This window comes from Macaca nemestrina, chromosome 17, assembly GCF_043159975.1.
Source record: "Macaca nemestrina isolate mMacNem1 chromosome 17, mMacNem.hap1, whole genome shotgun sequence".
Lineage (NCBI taxonomy): Eukaryota > Metazoa > Chordata > Mammalia > Primates > Cercopithecidae > Macaca > Macaca nemestrina.
The window spans coordinates 77280576-77297908 of NC_092141.1; the positions used below are offsets into that span (position 1 = coordinate 77280576).

The 17333-nt window shown below is 47.3% G+C and overlaps 1 protein-coding gene across 8 annotated transcripts in view; it reads left to right on the forward strand.

Moving 5' to 3' along the window:
- The window catches only part of LOC105469045 (arylsulfatase G), a 153252-nt gene that overhangs the window by 71276 nt on the left and 64643 nt on the right, over positions 1-17333 (forward strand). For all 8 annotated transcript variants that reach the window (XM_011719610.3, XM_011719605.3, XM_011719612.3 and 5 more), the window contains exons 3-4: positions 10629-10816; positions 14180-14227. In XM_011719610.3, the coding sequence (XP_011717912.2) occupies positions 10629-10816; positions 14180-14227 (236 nt within the window). The remainder of the gene's footprint in view (positions 1-10628; positions 10817-14179; positions 14228-17333) is intronic.

Here is a 17333-nt window from a genome sequence, read left to right on the forward strand (position 1 = left end):
TGTTTAAAGATGACTTTGGGTGCCCCATGGAAAATGAGGGGAGGGAGAATTGGAGACAGGAATCGGAAGTGGGGAGTAAGTAGGGCTGCCGCTTATAGCTGGGGAGACTGTACATTGCTCACCTCTGGACTGTGGTGTGAATGGTGGCCCCTAGGGTTGTTCGACAACCCTGGGGTCTGGGTACAAGGTGATGGGAGCTTGGACCAGGACATGAGCAGATAGATGGAGAGAAATTGATAGATTCTGGATATATTTGGAAGTTGAGTTGATAGGACATGCTAATAATTTAGCCGTGGAGAGGGAGGAGGGAATGAGTGAAACCTCGGATGACTGTGACTTGAGTGACAGGGTAGGGGGGGTGCTATTTACTGAGAGGGAAGATTGGTATAGGAATAACTGGCATGTAGGGAAAAAATCTAAAGAAGGCCCAGATAAACTTGTGGAAACTGGCAAAGGAAGCATCCATATGCCACATGGGAGCACTGTCTGGGGTCCTGAGACCCACGGGTAGTTCTCTCCTGGCCTGGGAAGCCCATTGGGCTGCGAGGTTTAAGACAAGGCTGATGGCATTGTGCAGGGCTAGCTTTAGGGGCAGTGTGGCCTGGGCAGTTGCACACTCGTAGACCCTGTGCTTGGTTGCAGGCTTTGCTGTCACCGTCTTAAAATGCTTAGTGATTCTTGAACCAGGGACGTTGAATTTTCTTTCTCTTCTTTTTCTTTTCTTTTTTCTTTTTTCTTTTTTTTAAATCTTATTTATTTATTTATTTATTTATTTATTTTTGAGACAGAGTGTTACTCTGTCACCCAGGCTGGAGTGCAGTGGCATGATCTCAGCTCACTGCAACCTCGCCTCGTGGATTCAAGCAACTCTTGTGTCTCAGCCTCCCGAGCAGCTGGGACTACAGGCGCCTGCCACCACGCCCAGCTAATTTTTTGTATTTTAGCAAAGGCAGGGTTTTACTGTGTTGCCCAGGCTGGTCTCGAACTCCTGAGCTCAGACAATCCGCCCACCTCAGCCTCCCAAAGTGTTAGGCTTACAGGCGTGAGCCACTGTGCCTGGCTGGACCCTGTATTTTCATATTTTACTGGGTTCCATGAATTATGAAGCTGGTTCTGCTGTGGTAGATAAAGAGATGACACCAGTAAGCTTGGGCCAGCTTGTACAGAGCTAAAGTGAAGCCAGGGGCAACAGATGCTTATGACTTAATGTATGCGAAGTGCTTGGAAAAGTGCCTGGATTAAAGTAAGTGTTTCATAAATGTCAGCTCTAAGAGTAATAAGAGGGCTGGGCACAGTGGGTCACGCCTGTAATCCCAGCACTTTGGGAGGCCGAGGCGGGTGGATCACGAGGTCAGAAGATCGAGACCATCCTGGCTAACATGGTGAAACACCGTCTCTACTAAAAATACAACAACAACAACAAAATTAGCCGGGCGTGGTGGCGGACACCTGTAGTCCCAGCTACTCGGGAAGCTGAGGCAAGAGAATGGCGTGAACCCAGGAGGCAGAGCTTGCAGTGAGCCGAGATCACGCCACTGCACTCCACCCTGGGTGACAGAGTGAGGCTCTGTCTCGAAAAAAAAAAAAAAAAAGAGAGAGAGAAATGTCAAATGATATATAATTACATGGAGAAGAGGGACCCTGCTTCTGTGTGGGTATTGGGGTGTGGCAGATAGGTTGCAGGAGGAGAGATCAGCGAGGATGTCATCGAGGTGCTAACATTTGAACATTTGATCTAGGCCTTGAAGACAGCTGGGATTTGCCAATGCACAGAAGGTAGGATAGTGGAGAGAGATGTTCCCAGTGGTGAGAACAGCGTGTGCAAAGGCACAGACGCATGGGAGTAATGTGGTGTGTTGGGAGCATTGGATGTGCAGGCATCAGGGGCAGCAGATAAGCCCAGAGAAGCAGTAAGAGCAAGATCATGTTTTTCTTTTCTCTTTTTGAGATGGAGTCTCACTCTGTCGCCCAGGCTGGAGTGCTGTGGCGCTATCTCAGTTCACTGCAACCTCTGCCTCCCCGTTTCAAGCAATTCTTCTGCCTCAGCCTTCCAAGTAGCTGAGACTGCGGACGCCCACACATGGCTAATTTTTGTATTTTTAGTAGAGACAGGGTTTCACTGTGTTGGCCAGGATGGTCTCGATCTCCTGACCTCAGGTGATCTGCCTGCCTCGGCCTCCCAAAGTGCTGGGATTACAGGTGTCAGCCACCGCGCCTGGCCTTCTTTCTTTTCTTTCTTTTTTTTGTATGGAGTCTCACTCTGTCACCCAGGCTGCAGTGCACTGGCATGATCTCAGCTCACTGCAACCTCTGCCTCCCGGATTCAAGCAATTCTTCTGCCTCAGTCTCCTGAGTAGCTGGGACTACAGACACCTGCCACCACACCTGGCTCATTTTTGTACTTTTAGTAGGGACGGGGTTTTACTGTGTTGGCCAGGCTGGTCTTGAACTCCTGACTTAAAGTGATCCACCCACTTTGGCCTCCCAAATTGCTGGGATTACAGGTGTGAACCACCATGCCTGGCCAAGATCGTGTTTTTCCATAAGGGATTGGTGTGATCAAATTTGCATTATGGAAAAACGTTTGGGTTGGGTGCAGTGGCTCATGCCTGTAATCCTAGCACTTTGGGAGGCCAACGCGGGCAGATCACTTGAGGACAGGAATTTGAGACCGGCCTGGCCAACATGGTGAAACCCCATTTCTATTACAAATATAAAATTAGCTGGGCACGGTGGCACGCATCTGTAATCTTAGGTACTCAGGAGACTGAGGTAAGAGAATCACTTGAACCTAGGAGGCAGAGATTGCAGTGAGCTGAGATTGCAGCATCACTGCACTCCAGCCTGGGCAATGGAACAAGACTCTGTCTCAACAAAAAAAAAAAAAGAAAAGAAAAAGGAAGAAAAACATTTGTACTAGTGTGGAGGGTGACGTGAGGTAACAAGAAGATCAGGCTCCTGTAATAACCTTGACTCTAGCTCCTAAGGACCTCCATGGAGGCTGTGATGGTGGGTGGCAGAGAGGAAGGAAAGATCTGGGAGAACTGATAGAACTTGGAGACCGCCTGACATGGAGAATGAGCGGGAGCGAAGCATCTACGCAGCCCTGATGGGTTCTCTATTGGGATGTGGGGTGGATGGTGGTGGCACTGCTCCCCGAATGGCAGATGGGAGCAATTTTTGGAGGGGAAGACACTGAGGGCAGCCCTGGATTATTGCGTTTAAGGTGCCAAGAAGAGCTGTCTGGGAGGGGAGGGGAGCGAAGGTGGTCTCCGCACGAAGTCCGAACTGGAAATACGGATTTGGAGATCATCAGCTTTTAGGCATTAGTTTAGAGAGTGGGGCTATCTGAGACTTCCCAGAGTGTGTGAGTGGACTAGAAGTAAAAAGAGGGCTGGGGAGGGAGCCTGGGCACATTCAACATCTTAGAGATGGACAAGGGAAGACAGCCCCACAATGGAGGGAGAACAGCAGCCATCAGGGAGGCCAAAGGCAGATGAAGACGGGTCTCCTGGAAGGTGAAGGAGGAAGGTTTCCAGAAACAGGGTGCCATCCGGATGATCATGACCCTGAACAGGCACCTGGAGATTAGGAAGCTAAGCAGAAACTCCTCTATTTAATTAATTAATTAATTTATTTATTTATTGTTTTGAGATGGAGTTTCGCTCTTGTTGCCCAGGCTGGAGTGCAATGGCACGATCTCAGCTCACTGCAACCTCTGCCCCCTGGATTCCAGCGATTCTCCTGCCTCAGCCTCCCGAGTAGCTGGGATTACAAGCATGCGCCACCACACCCAGCTCATTTTGTATTTTTAGTGGAGACGGAGTTTCTCCATGTTGGTAAGGCTGGTCTCAAACTCCCGACCTCAGGTGATCCACCCGCCTCGGCCTCGCAAAGTGCTGGGATTACAGGTGTGAGCCACTGCGCCCAGCCAGCAGAAACTCTTCTTTCCAAAAGCATACATTCCTAGAATCCCAGCAAGGTTTGCTCCAGGAAACTTCTGTCTTCAGGCGGGTTTCCGAGGAAAACCCCCAGGCATTCAGGTGCCTGGTTTTTGTAGGTGGTTTTTAAGGTATAAAAACCTTGAAAAACTGGCTTCCCTGAATAGATCATTCCAGTGTTGTCATCTGATTTCAAGAGGCCTTCCCCAGGCCCAGTTAGTACTTTCCTCAGTTCACATTGAGCTGTGTTTGAAGATGTGTATGTGTGTGCATGTATGTGTGTTGTATACATGTGTGTTTTTAGTGTATGTGTGTGTCCCACACCTGTCTTTGGATGGTAAAGCCTCAAGGTCTCTTCTCATGCCCAGGCCAAATTCATTTTTCTCTCCTCCCTTACATTAGGCCAGGGGGACTGGGGACATTTTCCCCCCCACTTTAAAACTTCACTTTATCTCTTGGGGGTTTCCTCCTTCCAAGACTGGCTGTGGAGTGGGCGAGTGTCCCCTGCCCCTTCCCTTCAACTTTCAAGACAAGCTTCTGGAGTTCTTAGTAGAGGCAGCGTGGTTTAATGGCACCTGCATAGGATTTGGAATCAGACAGGCCTGAATCCCAGGGTGTGCCCTTGGATACCTGACTGCATAGTGCCACGGCCAGGAACATGGACTGGATTTGCCTGGATACAGACTGTGGCTCTACCCCTTCCAGCAGTGTGACGCAAGGTCTTTAATCTCCCCCTGCCTCAGTTTCTTCATCTATATATGGGAATCCTTATATGAGCCCATCCTAGGGGCATTTAATGCCATTAAATGATTTAGCACATGTAAAGCGCTCTGTTCATAGTTCAAGCTAAAAACTAGCTGTAACTATTCATTGTAAAATGGAAATGACCTCCTTGTACGTTCATTTGAAAATGAAACTGGAAGGTCATTGGGCATAGGGACCGTGTCTTTGCTTCCTTAACATGGATTACAGGGTCTGCCCCTAGTAGCTGTTGCTGCTCAGTAAATATTTTTGGGATGAGTGAAATGATAAATGAATCCCTTTGTTATAAACCAGTAGCTTTCTCTCCTGAAGACCTCCTGACAGCCACTTAATGGGCCAAGGCCCCTTCCTAAGAGGTTCTCTTTGAGCATTTTGCTCTGTCTGCAGGATTTTTTTTTTTAATTGAAGTGATATATACATAACATAAAATTATCCACTTTGTAGCTGGGCATGGTGGTGCGTGCCTCTATTACCAGCTACAGTTCTCAGTCGGGAGGCTGAGGTGGAAGAATCCCTTGAACCCAGGAGGTGGAGGTTGCAGTGAGCTGAGATCGCACCACTACACTCCAGCCTGGGCGACAGAGCGAGACTGTGTCTCAACAAGAGAAAAATAAATAAAAATTTAAAAAATATATATATAAAAGAGGAATAATATTCTTCCATATGCCTATAATACTGTTATTATACTCAGAAAATGAACAAAAATTCCCTGATATCTTACATTGGGTCTGTATTAAAATTCCCTTAATTATCCCCAAACGTGTTGTTAGTTTATTTGAACTGCAGGCCAATCAAGGATCACATATTACATTTGGTTTTGTCTCTTTAATGTCCTTTAATGTAGGTTACTACCCACCCCAATCCCATTTTATCCCATGATACTGACTTTTTGAAGAGACTAGACCAGTTTTCTTGTAGAATATCAAGATACTGGTTTGTTAAATTACTTCCTTGTGGTATCATTTAATTTGTTTTTCTATGAGCTGTATTTCCTGTAACCTGGAAATTGGATCTAGAGGTTTGATTAGATTCAGGGTAAATGCTTTTGGCAAGAATCCTTGATTTTATAAACTTCATCTTGCATCCCATCAGGAGATGTATGAGGTCAGGGTACCCGTTGTGCATGACACTAAACTTAATCATTTTATAAGGTGGGGATCTCCAGCTCTGTCCAATTTATGATGCTCCGAGGTTGACACTCTGAACAACCACTCCCAACACATCCACTGATCATCAGTTATTAGCTGGGGGATGCATTGGTTTGGCTGCCCCAATAGAAAAAAAAATAGATGAGGGTTGGGTGAGGTGGGGAGGGGGTTGCAAAAATGGTGATTTCCTGAGCCTGCCATCCCTTCCCTGCGTCCGACTGCCTGGCATGCTTCTGAAAAGGAGTGCTTTCCCTCATCACCTAGTGATGACTATGATCCTTCTAAAGTGTCAAGATGAATGTTTAATTACGAATTTTTAGGGTGTGGAATTGGCATAACATGCTTTTCTAATGGTGGTAAATGAATTTTTCTGAGTGTCAGTATGGACTAATGGATTTTTATTTATTCATGCCTTCAATCAAATACACTAATTGTTCTTTTTCGTGTGTATGTGACCAAGTCTTGCTCTGTCTGTCTCTGAGGCTGAAGTGCAGTGGCACGATCTCGGCTCACTGCAACCTCTGCCTTCTGGGTTCAAGCGATTCTTGTGCTTTAGCTTCCTGAGTAGCTGGAATCACAGGCATGCGCCACCATGTCCTGCTATTTTTTGTATTTTTAGTAGAGACGGAGTTTCACCGTGTTGGCCAGGCTGGTCTCGAACTCCTGGCCTTAAGTGATCCACCCGCCTCAGCCTCCCAAAGTGTTGGGATTACAGGTGTGAGCCCCACGCCGGGCCTAATTGCTTTTTGATGCCCACATTGTCCCAAGTTTGGCCAGCGGGAGCCCCTCAAAGTTGGCTCTTGGGTCTTTGCCTCCTGGCACAAGCAGATGTCCCAGATTCCCCTGTTACTTTTCCTTGCTCAAATCTGGAATTAACTATTTCTCCAAGGAGATCCGATTCCTTTTATTGCAGGATGGTGTTCAAAACAAAGATAGGGGTGTAGTGCCCTCATTGCTACAGGAGTGTCAATGATTCTAGGCTCTTTCAGCAGATAGTAGCTAGAAGATCAATCGATCTATCTATCTGTCTATCTATCTGTGTGTGTGTGTGTGTGTGTGTGTGTGTGTGTGTGTGTGTGTATATATATATATATATATATAGTTTTTTTTTTTCTGAGACAGAGTCTTGCTCTGTTACCCAGACTGGAGTGCAGTGGCGTGATCTCAGCTCACTGCAAGCTCTGCCTCCCGGGTTCACGCCATTCTCCTGCGTTAGCCTCCTGAGTAGCTGGGACTACAGGTGCTCACCACCATACCTGGCTAATTTTTTTGTATTTTCAGTAGAGATGGGGTTTCACCGTGTTAGCCAGGATGGTCTCAATCTCATGACCTTGTGATCCACCCGCCTCGGCCTCCCAAAGTGCTGGGATTACAGGCGTGAGTCACCGCGCCCGGCCAAGGAGATCTATATTTTTAAAAATCACGAGTTCATAATGACTTCTACATTAATTTTAACATTATAGGTTTTTTATTATCTTCTTTTATTTTATATCTTTACCTTTTACCCTGGAAATCTTGGTTCCTGGTTAGAAACATTAATATAATTACTTGTTTGCTTTACTCTACCATATCACATGAAATAGTTTCAAATCCTGAACCCAACATTGCCACCGATGGAACAACTACTGAGTGAAATTGATGCTTTTTTTGTGGTTCTCTTTGTCCTTAGATTATATCCCATTAATGTTGTAGAGCCAGAACACTGGGTGCTAATATTACTTGAAATGATTCTTTCCTCTGTGTGGTCATATTACTGTTTATTATATGATCAGATTTATTTGTTTCAGTGGGGTTTTTTTTTTTAATTATAGGGTCTGCTTGTTTTTCCCTTGTGGTTTAATTCTACATTTTGGCCATATAAAACATTTGCAAGGTGCAGAAGTCAAACTGTATAACAACATAGTCCAGAAAATCTTGCTTTCCCCCTCCACATACTGTTTCTCCCTCCCCTTGTGGGAAACCATTCTTTTATTAGCCTCTGGTGTATCCTTTCAGTGTTTCCTTTTGCAAAAATAAGAATATCCTGCTGTTCCTCCACCAGGAATGCCTGTCCTTGTGATTTTTGAAGTGTTCGTACAGTCCCATCTTTTAGTTTGATTCCAACCTCTGTGCCACTTCCTCTACGGAGATTTCTCTAGTCCTTGGACCGTCATCAAGTTCTTTCTCCGTATCTCAATCCTAGAGCATTCCTTATCTCTATTTCCTGTGGCTCTATCCATCTATTTGGGGTCTTAATTACATACCATTGTGCATTGTTGTGACTTAAATTTGCTCACGTCTTGTCACTCAATGTCTTGTTTCTGCGTGTTCCTTGAGGGTAGGATAATGACTAGAATTCTTTCGTATTTCTCAACAATGTCTAAAAAAGGACTGGGCATAGAGTAATAGGTCATAGATTCAGTCAACTCTTTTTTAAATTTTTTTGATACAGAGTCTTGCTCTGTCGCCCAGACTGGAGTGCAGTGACATGACCTCGGCTCACTGCAACCTCCAACCCCTGGGTTCAAGCGATTCTCCTGCTTCAGCCTCCCAAGTAGCTGGAATTACAGGCATGCACCACCATGCCTGGCTGATTTTTGTGTTTTTTGTAAAGACAGGGTTTCACCATGTTGGTCAGGCTGGTCTCGAACTCCTGACCTCAGGTGATCCACCCGCCTCAGCCTCCCAAAGTGCTGGGATTAAAGGAGTGAGCCACCGCGCCCGACCTCAGTCAATTTTTGTTATTGATAATAGTTATGTTCTATCAAGCCACCATGAGTACTGAATTAGGTAATACTGACTCTTTTGCTCCTAGGGAAAATATGGGGTTAGCGTCCTGTGAGCATCTAGTCAGAAAATTTTCGTTCACTAATTAAATTAATACATAACTGTGTTTTATGAATGTTGCTGTGTAAAGATACCTTACTATGTATATGTATGTGTATATGTGTGTGTGTGTGTGTATATATATACATATATATATATATATTTTTTGAGACAGAGTCTTGCTCTGTTGCCCAGGCTGGAATGCAGTGGCACGATCTCCGCTCACTGTAACCTCTGCCTCCTGGGTTGAAGCGATTCTCCTGCCTCGGCCTCCCGAGTATCTGGGGTTACAGGCACACACCACCATGCCCGGCTAACTTTTTTTTTTTTATGAGACTCAGTCTCACTCTGTCGCCCAGGCTAGAGTGCAGTGGTGCGATCTCAGCTCACTGCAAGCTCCGCCTCCCGGATTCACGCCATTCTTCTGTCTCAGCCTCCAGAGTAGCTAGGACTACAGGCGCCCGCCACCTCGCCCGGCTAATTTCTTTTTGTATTTTTACTAGAGATGGAGTTTCACCGTGTTAGCCAGGATGGCCTCGATTTCCTGACCTCGTGATCTGCCCGCCTCAGCCTCCCAAAGTGCTGGCTAATTTTTTAAAAAATATTTTTGGTAGAGACAGGGTTTCACCATGTTGACCAGGCTGGTCTTGAACTCCTGACCACAAGTGATCCATCCGCCTTGGCCTCCCAAAGTGCTGGGATTACAGGTGTGAGCCACCACACCCGGTCCTAACACATCCATTTTCTCTATAAGGAACATCAAAGCCTTTGAGCGCTTAGGAACACTACGCAGCACGTAGACACATCTGGGGGCCATTTTCCACAGTGAAACCACCAACACGAAACACAAAAATGCAAAAGCCGTGGCTCTAAATAGACTGTGAGGACATTTGTTTACAGTGTGATATGAGAGCTGAAACCAGAGGGAGAGGGTCACCTTGTTCAGCCTCCACTGAGCACGTGTGCGCCAAAGCTACTCAAACGTTTTGCAGGTCTGCCTATATCCGCGAATGACCCTAAATCACCTCAAGTATTGATTTTGGGATTAAAAAATACGTTAGTAAGTAGGCACATTTGAAATGTGGAATCTTCGAATAAATAAGATTGACTGAATTTGTTGGATTAAATCCATTTGAATGAGTTGTGGAAACTTGGACTACTTGTGTTACCTCTCTGGGTTTCATTTTCCTGAAACCCAGAAATCCTATTTCCTTTTTTGTTTTGTTTTGTTTTGTTTTTTGAGATGGAGTCTCGCTCCTGTCACCCAGGCTGGAGTGCAGTGGCACGATCTTGGCTCATAGCAACCTCTTTTTTTTTTTTTTTTTTTGAGACGGAGTCTTACTCTGTTGCCCAGGCTGGAGTGCAGTGGTGCGATCTTGGCTCACTGAAAGCTCCGCCTCCTGGGTTCACGCTATTCTCCTGCCTCAGCCGCCCGAGTAGCTGGGACTACAGGCGCCCGCCACCACGCCCAGCTAATTTTTTGTATTTTTAGTAGAGACGGGGTTCCACCATGTTAGTCAGGATGATCTCAATCTCCTGACCTCATGATCCGCCTGCCTCGGCCTCCCAAAGTGCTGGGATTACAGGCTCGAGCCACTGCACCTGGCCATCCGCCTCCCAGGTTTAAGCGATTCTCCTGTCTCAGCCTCCTGAGTAGCTGGGACTACAGGAGCATGCCATTGCACCCGGCTAATTTTTAAATTTTTAGTAGAGATGGGGTTTCACCATGTTGGCCAGGCTGGTCTTGAACTCCTGACCTCAGGTGATCCTCCCATCTCAGCCTCTCAAAGTGTTGGGATTACAGGGGTGAGCCACCGTGCCCAACCAGAAATCCCATTTGCTGACCTGTCCCATGACTAGGTGATCTTTGACCTTTGAGCACTGAAATCCCAGGAACTGAGTGGGCATTGCCTTTTCTTTTACTCTGGCTTCCGTGGTTGTTGCAGTCCTGACCACTGTCCTTTCCCTGCAGGTTTGTGGATTTCCATGCAGCTGCCTCCACCTGCTCACCCTCCCGGGCTTCCTTGCTCACTGGCCGACTTGGCCTTCGCAATGGAGTCACGCACAACTTTGCAGTCACCTCTGTGGGAGGCCTTCCACTCAATGAAACCACCTTGGCAGAGGTGCTGCAGCAGGCGGGTTACATCACTGGGATGATAGGTAACTCTGGGCCCCGTCTGCCTGTTGCATTTACTGCAGTGGCAGTTGCCTTGTGTTTGCAAATCCCAAACATACTGCCTGTCTGCTCTCCTGTTCATGTCTTGCTATGTAAGTTAGGGATGCTCTCAGCTATAAGGAACTGAAAAGACCTAACAGTGAATTAAAACATACATGGAGCTATTTTCCTCCCATTACCGCAAGTTTCAAGGTAAGTGGTTGCTTTCATTAGCTCAGCTGCTCAAAGATGCTGCCGAGAGCCAGGTGCGCTCACTCGATCTTTCTGCTCTGCCGTCCTTAGCATGTAAGTGTTTTGTGTTTGTCCTCATGCTTGCTGCCTCATGACTGCCATCCAGCAACTTTAGGCCCCTGAATCATGATTTGGCTCAAAGAAGGAAGAAGAGAAGGGAGGTGGCTCAGCTCTGCCCGCGCCCCAAGAATTGCACTTGCATCTTATTGGCCAGAGCTGGGTCTTTTGGCCACGCCTCACTGTTGCACTCCCAGATTGAGAAACTGGGGACAACGTTGTAGTGACTGACTTGAACTTGGGCATGGTAATCTCCCTCCCTTTGAATGAAACCACAGTTCTATTAGCAGGATACACAGGACGTGGGCATTGCTGGGAGACCAGCAATGTCTGCCATATTGTCCAATGACTTCCTCTCCTTTAAAACATTTTTAAGGCATCTCTTACTCAGCATTTATTATGTGCTAGGCACTGGGCTGAGTATTTATTGGCATGAAGATCATTATCTCCCCCATTGTATTGGCAAGAGAACTGAGTTGCAGACTGGTGAAGACAAGTTGCCTAACCTGGAGGGGCGGAGGCCAGGTCTAGACAGGTATATCTGGTCCCAGCCTTGCCCTGAGGCTCTGCCTCACTGCCGTTCTCCCCTCCAAGAGCCAAGACAACCCAGTATTCCCAGAAGTACCCTCAGCTGCCTGCATTTGTTAGTCTAACTCTCAAAGAGCTGGGCCCCTTGGGATCCCTGCCTTCTCCACCATACAGGAAATTGCAAGGGAGGGAGGGTGCGACCACAAGCGGGTGGCCCTGTGGGCATGCCTTGGGTGTCTGAACCATGTGAACCTGCGGGGGGTTGTTCTACTCAGACCCAGGGCTGCTGCCTCTGCTATTGGCCCTTTTGTCCCACTCTGGGTTAAAGAGCCTGATATCCTTTTACGGAAGCTCAACCTGGAGTGTGGTATTCTTTGTCCCAGAAGGGGCAAGTCCCAGGCTGTAGGAGAGACCAATTAAGGTCCCACACTTCTCTTTTACCAATCCCTTTCTTCCCATACCCCAAGGAGTCATTATGTTAACAACATCAGCACCAGGACACCATTTGTAAAACTGCCACTGTGGGCTGACACTCCTTACTAGGCCAGTTACACGCGTCCGTGTAAACCTCACAGCTGGCTGAACAAAGTGGCTCACACCTGTAATCCCAGCACTCTGGAAGGCTGACGTGGGAGGATCCCTGGAGCCCAGGAGTTCGAGACCAGCCTGGGCACCATAGTGAGACCCTGTATCTACAAATAAGTAAATAAATAATAAACCTCATAGCCAGGAAGGGTTTGGTCTCAGGGCTGTCCCAGACTCAGCCCCTATGCTGTAGGAGGGGGGCTGGCTTCTTCTGGAGCTGTTTTGACCTCACCGGCCCCTCCCTTTTCATGCTTTTAAACTCCAAGTAAGCAACTGTTTGCAGCTTGACTCTTTAGCTACCATTTCCTCACCCCCTCACCACTCATGACACCTTTTGCACATCCTGGGCAGGATATTTAAGCATATCCAGCTGTTGAAATTATGAACTAAAGTACACTTTTAGGAAAAATTAAAGACCCGCCAAAGGAATATCGATCCATTTACAACACTCACACTTTGCTTCTCATCTTGGTCCACGTGTCTCTGTGTTGCCTAGCTGTGCAAATACCGCTGGGCTCCACTTCTTCCCCCTTCACATTATTCTATGTTTCCGTGTAATATAATTTTACATATTATAATTTTTATGATTAAACAATACTTTTCATAATTTTAATATAGTCATGTTCCCATGTAATGTTTAATCCAAATATTTCACATAATGCTTAATCCATTTCTCTCAAATTTTTTTTTGTTTGTTTGTTTATATGAGACAAAGTCTTACTCTTTCGCCCAGGCTGGAGTACAGTGGCTCAGTCTCTGCTCACTGCAACCCCCACTTCCCAGGTTCAAGTGATTCTCCTGCCTCAGCCTCCCGAATAGCTGGGATTACAGACATGTACCTCCACGCCCAGCTAATTTTTGTATTTTTGGTAGAGATAGGGTTTTGCCATGTTGCCCAGGCTAGTCTCAAACTCCTGGCCTCATGTGATCCGCCTGCCTCGGCCTCCCAAAGTGTTGGGATTATAGACGTGAGTCACTCAACTGAGAGAAATTGAGAGCTCATTTCTCTCAATTTTTTATTAATCTTTTTTTTCAATCCAATAGAGCAGTTTCAGGGAGGGAATAATGGACTCCCAGAGGCACTTCATCCAGCTTCACCAATTCTTAATTTTTGCTACATGCATTTGCCTTGAAAAAATAGTTTGATAGTGTCTTATTGAGGCCACATCAAATAATGTACTTAGACATACTCCCGTGGTTGCCCGTTAATCTCTCTTGTTTGAGCGGTTTAATGCTGCCAGCGTCTCGATCTTTGTACCACATTCTTTTCTTTGCCTCCTCACCATGGGGGTGACGCCCCTGGGGTCTACTCCTCAGAGCGGAAGAGCAGATCAGAGAGTTCTGACACTGTCAGAGCTCCTGCCACACATTACCCAATTATTCCCCCAGATTGAACGCATTTGCAGACCGAGGAGCAGCGGGGCATCTGAGTTTCCTCATTTGCTGCCCCGTAGGTGTCTCGGTGCTTGAACTGCGGGCTGCTGACGTTGGCTAGAGAGGAAGATGATGAAACCAGGCAGGAAGCGGACATTTCTGAGATGACGTGGGGCGGTGCACCTGCACCCTGGGCCGCCTGGTGTCTTTGCAGGGCCCCAGCGCAGGAGGGCAAAGTGAAGGGGGTGATGGCCCATATGGGGTTGCTGTGTCTGCGGAGCCCTCTTTGAGGGGCAGAGGCTTAAGCTTCTCTGGGCTCCTGGTGATGGGCTGTCTTCCCCTTTCACTGTGGTTTCCTGTGTGAGTCTGGAGTCATCCTTTATGTGTCCCTGTGGACAGCATCTCGGCCCCAGAGAGCAAAGCGTGGCTTGTATACCGCATTGCAGCCTCTCTTTGCTTGTCCACAGTGTAAGGCAAAGCCAGTGGAGAGCTGAGTGTGTGATCAACTCCTCAGGGGGCCGTGGTACCCCTACGGGGATTCCTCTGAAAATCTCTCTTTTGTTTTTCTACAGGCAAATGGCATCTTGGACACCACGGCTCGTATCACCCCAACTTCCGTGGTAAGAATTCTTTTGGGGATTTGTTACCTGGGAAACAGAAAATAAAGGTCTCGGTGTAAGACTCCATGAACAGCTAAGCCATCCTGTCTCTGCGGGCAAACCTAAGTTAGGACATTTTTGTTCACAAAGTCATTTGGGTGCATTTGGGGTGCCAGGGCTCTCCAGGACCTTCCATCCCACTTGCTGACATCTTCTTTGGCTCCCCTTCCTTGGTGCCTGTCTGCCCTTCCAGCTGCCCCATCACAGGCCCAACAGCTTTTTTGCCATCTCTTGGTTCTTTACACCTCAGGGAACATTCTGCCCCGTGAGGTCCAGACATGGCTAATCTGGGAAGAAGTAACAATTGACTGATGGGTTCACCGAAGCAGGAAACCTGGCCATAGACCCAAACAGGAGATGCTGCCTCTTGGCCTCTTCCTGCGGCCTTTGCTGCCTCACCCTCTGGCCTTGGGGAAGTAGGCCAAGATCAAGCTGCCAAAGCCAGTTCTCTGAAAATCACTTTGCTGAAGGGCGGATTCTCCAAACGTCCAATTCACTGAATTATTGATGGGTTTTCAAAGTTGCCGTTCGTGCCACTGTCCTTTTCCATTTCCTATGGGAAGCCACGGACTTTCTCTTGAAGGCAGTTTACCATGATCTCAGCTTTGGTGGCTTCTCCTGTCCCTGGCCCCTTCCTCTTCTGCCATTTTATAAGCAAATGTGATTCTCTGATATTTTGCAGACTTCTCCCCTCCCCCGCCCCAGTATCTCTCCCTATCTCTGTGAAAAATGGCTGAATTGTTCTGTCCTAGACCTGGCAGAAGGTTTTCATTGGAAGTTTTTTGCATTTGGAGAATGACTTTCAGAGGGTTGGCCTGGAGCCGGCCTTCAGCAGCTACCCACTGGTCAGTAACCCCATTGGCTGGCATCTTCTTCAACTCTTACCTCCTCTTTGATGCTTATTGCTCTCCCTCTCCTCCCTTGAGCCCCTTTTCCCAGTTGGGCATTCATGACATCATCCACATGTGCTTTAAAAAAAGTGGCAGGCCGGGCACAGCAGCTCAGGCCTGTAATCCCAGCACTTTGGGAGGCTGAGGCAGGCAGATCACAAGGTCAGTAGATGGACACCATCCTGGCTAACATGGTGAAACCCCGTCTCTACTAAAAATACAAAAAAACTAGCCTGGCATGGTGGCGGGCGCCTGTAGTCCCAGCTACTCGGGAGGCTGAGACAGGAGAATGGCGTGAACCCGGGAGGCGGAGCTTGCAGTGAGCCAAGATTGCGCCACTGCACTCCAGCCTGGGTGACAGAGCAAGACACCATCTCAAAAAAAAAAAAAAAAAAAAAAAAAAAAAAAAAAAAAAAATGACAGATGGGGGAAGTGAAGACCTGGCTTTTGCACTCACTAAAAATTACTCCAGAACTTATTTCCTCCTTGGTCTTCAGTTTTCTCACTTGACAATTGAGGGGTTGGACCAGATCAGGTGTTGGCACCTTGAGCTCATATTCCTGTGGTGAGGGGATACTGAGACCAGCTCCTATGCAGCAGGAAGTGGTACCATGATGGATCTGGTGCCTGCTGCGGGTGTGGGAAGTGGGAAGAAAGAGTACCTCCTACCTATTTGCTGTCTTTGGACCAGACAATTCCAAAAAGCCTTCTGGCATGGACACTGAGGTTTCTTCATGCTCGTGTCCAAGTTCACTCCTCTTCCCTCCTGCCTCTTATGTCCTCTCTGTGGTGCACTGTCCTGGTTGCCCATCTCACTCTGTCTCCCAGGCTGGAGTACAGTGGCATGATCTTGGCTCACTGCAACCTCTGCCTTCCAGGTTCAAGTGATTCTCGTGCCTCAGTCTCCCGAGTAGCTGGGACTACAGGCACCCGCCACCATACCCGGTTAATCTTTTGATTAAAAGCTTGGGTTGGAGAAGAGATAGAATGAAGGAGGAATTCAGAAAAAAACTTCAGATGCCCTGGTTTATGCCAAGCACACTCACACATTCCTTCTAAGTACACGTTCCTTCTAAGGCTCCTCTTGCTGCCCTGGGCTGTTCCTCAGGTCAGGGCTCCTGCAAACACAACAAGGTCTTTCTAGCACTGGGGTATGAGGATGCCTGTGATCTAGATCAGTGGTTGGCATAGACCTGTGGTCCAAATCCAGTATGCTGCCTGTTTTTGTAAATACAACATTATTAGAAAACAGTAAGGCCAAGCACGGTGGCTCACGCCTGTAATCCCAGCACTTTGGGAGGCCGAGGTGGGTGGATCACCTGAGGTCAGGAGTTCGAGATCAGCCTGGCCAACATGGTGAACCCCTGTCTCTACTGAAAAAATAAAAAATTAGCTTGGCATGGTGGCACATGCCTGTAATCCCAGCTACTTTGGAGGCTTAGGCAGGGGAACTGCTTGAACCCAGGAGGTGGAGGTTGCAGTAAGTTGAGATTGCACCACTGCAGCCTGGGCGGCAAAACTGAAACTCGGTCTCAAAAAAAAAAAAAAAAAAAGAAAGAAAACAGCCAATATTTACAGTCATTTGTGTACATATTGTCTATGGGTAGGTTTGCGCTACAATGGCAGAGTTGAGTGACCTTACAGAGGTCATCTGACCCACAAAACCTAAGATGTTTACTGTTTGGCCCTTTCCAGCAAAAGTTTGCTGTCCCTGGTGGAGAGTCATCCTGACACCAAATGCAGTAACATTTCAGGGCTATGTTGTGTACCTAAGGGGTAGCCAAATCCATTTGTACAAACCAAATTAACAGGAAGGTAGCATTTAAAAAAAAATACAGCAAACAGGGTGATCATGGTGGCTTACACCTGTAATCCCAGCACTTTGGGAGGCCGAGACAGGCGAATCACTTGAGGTCAGGAGTTCGAGACCAGCCTGGCCAACATGCTAAAACACTGTCTCAAAACAAAACAAAACAAAACAAAAAAACAGCCAATATGTCAATATGTACAGTCATTTGTGTACATATTGTCAATGAGTGGGTTTGCACTATAATGGCAGAGTTGAGTGGCCTTAACAGAGACCATCTGACCCACAAAACCTAAACTGGCTGGGCTCGGTGGCTCACACCTGTAATCCCAGCACTTTGGGAGGCCGAGGCGGGCAGATCATGAAGTCA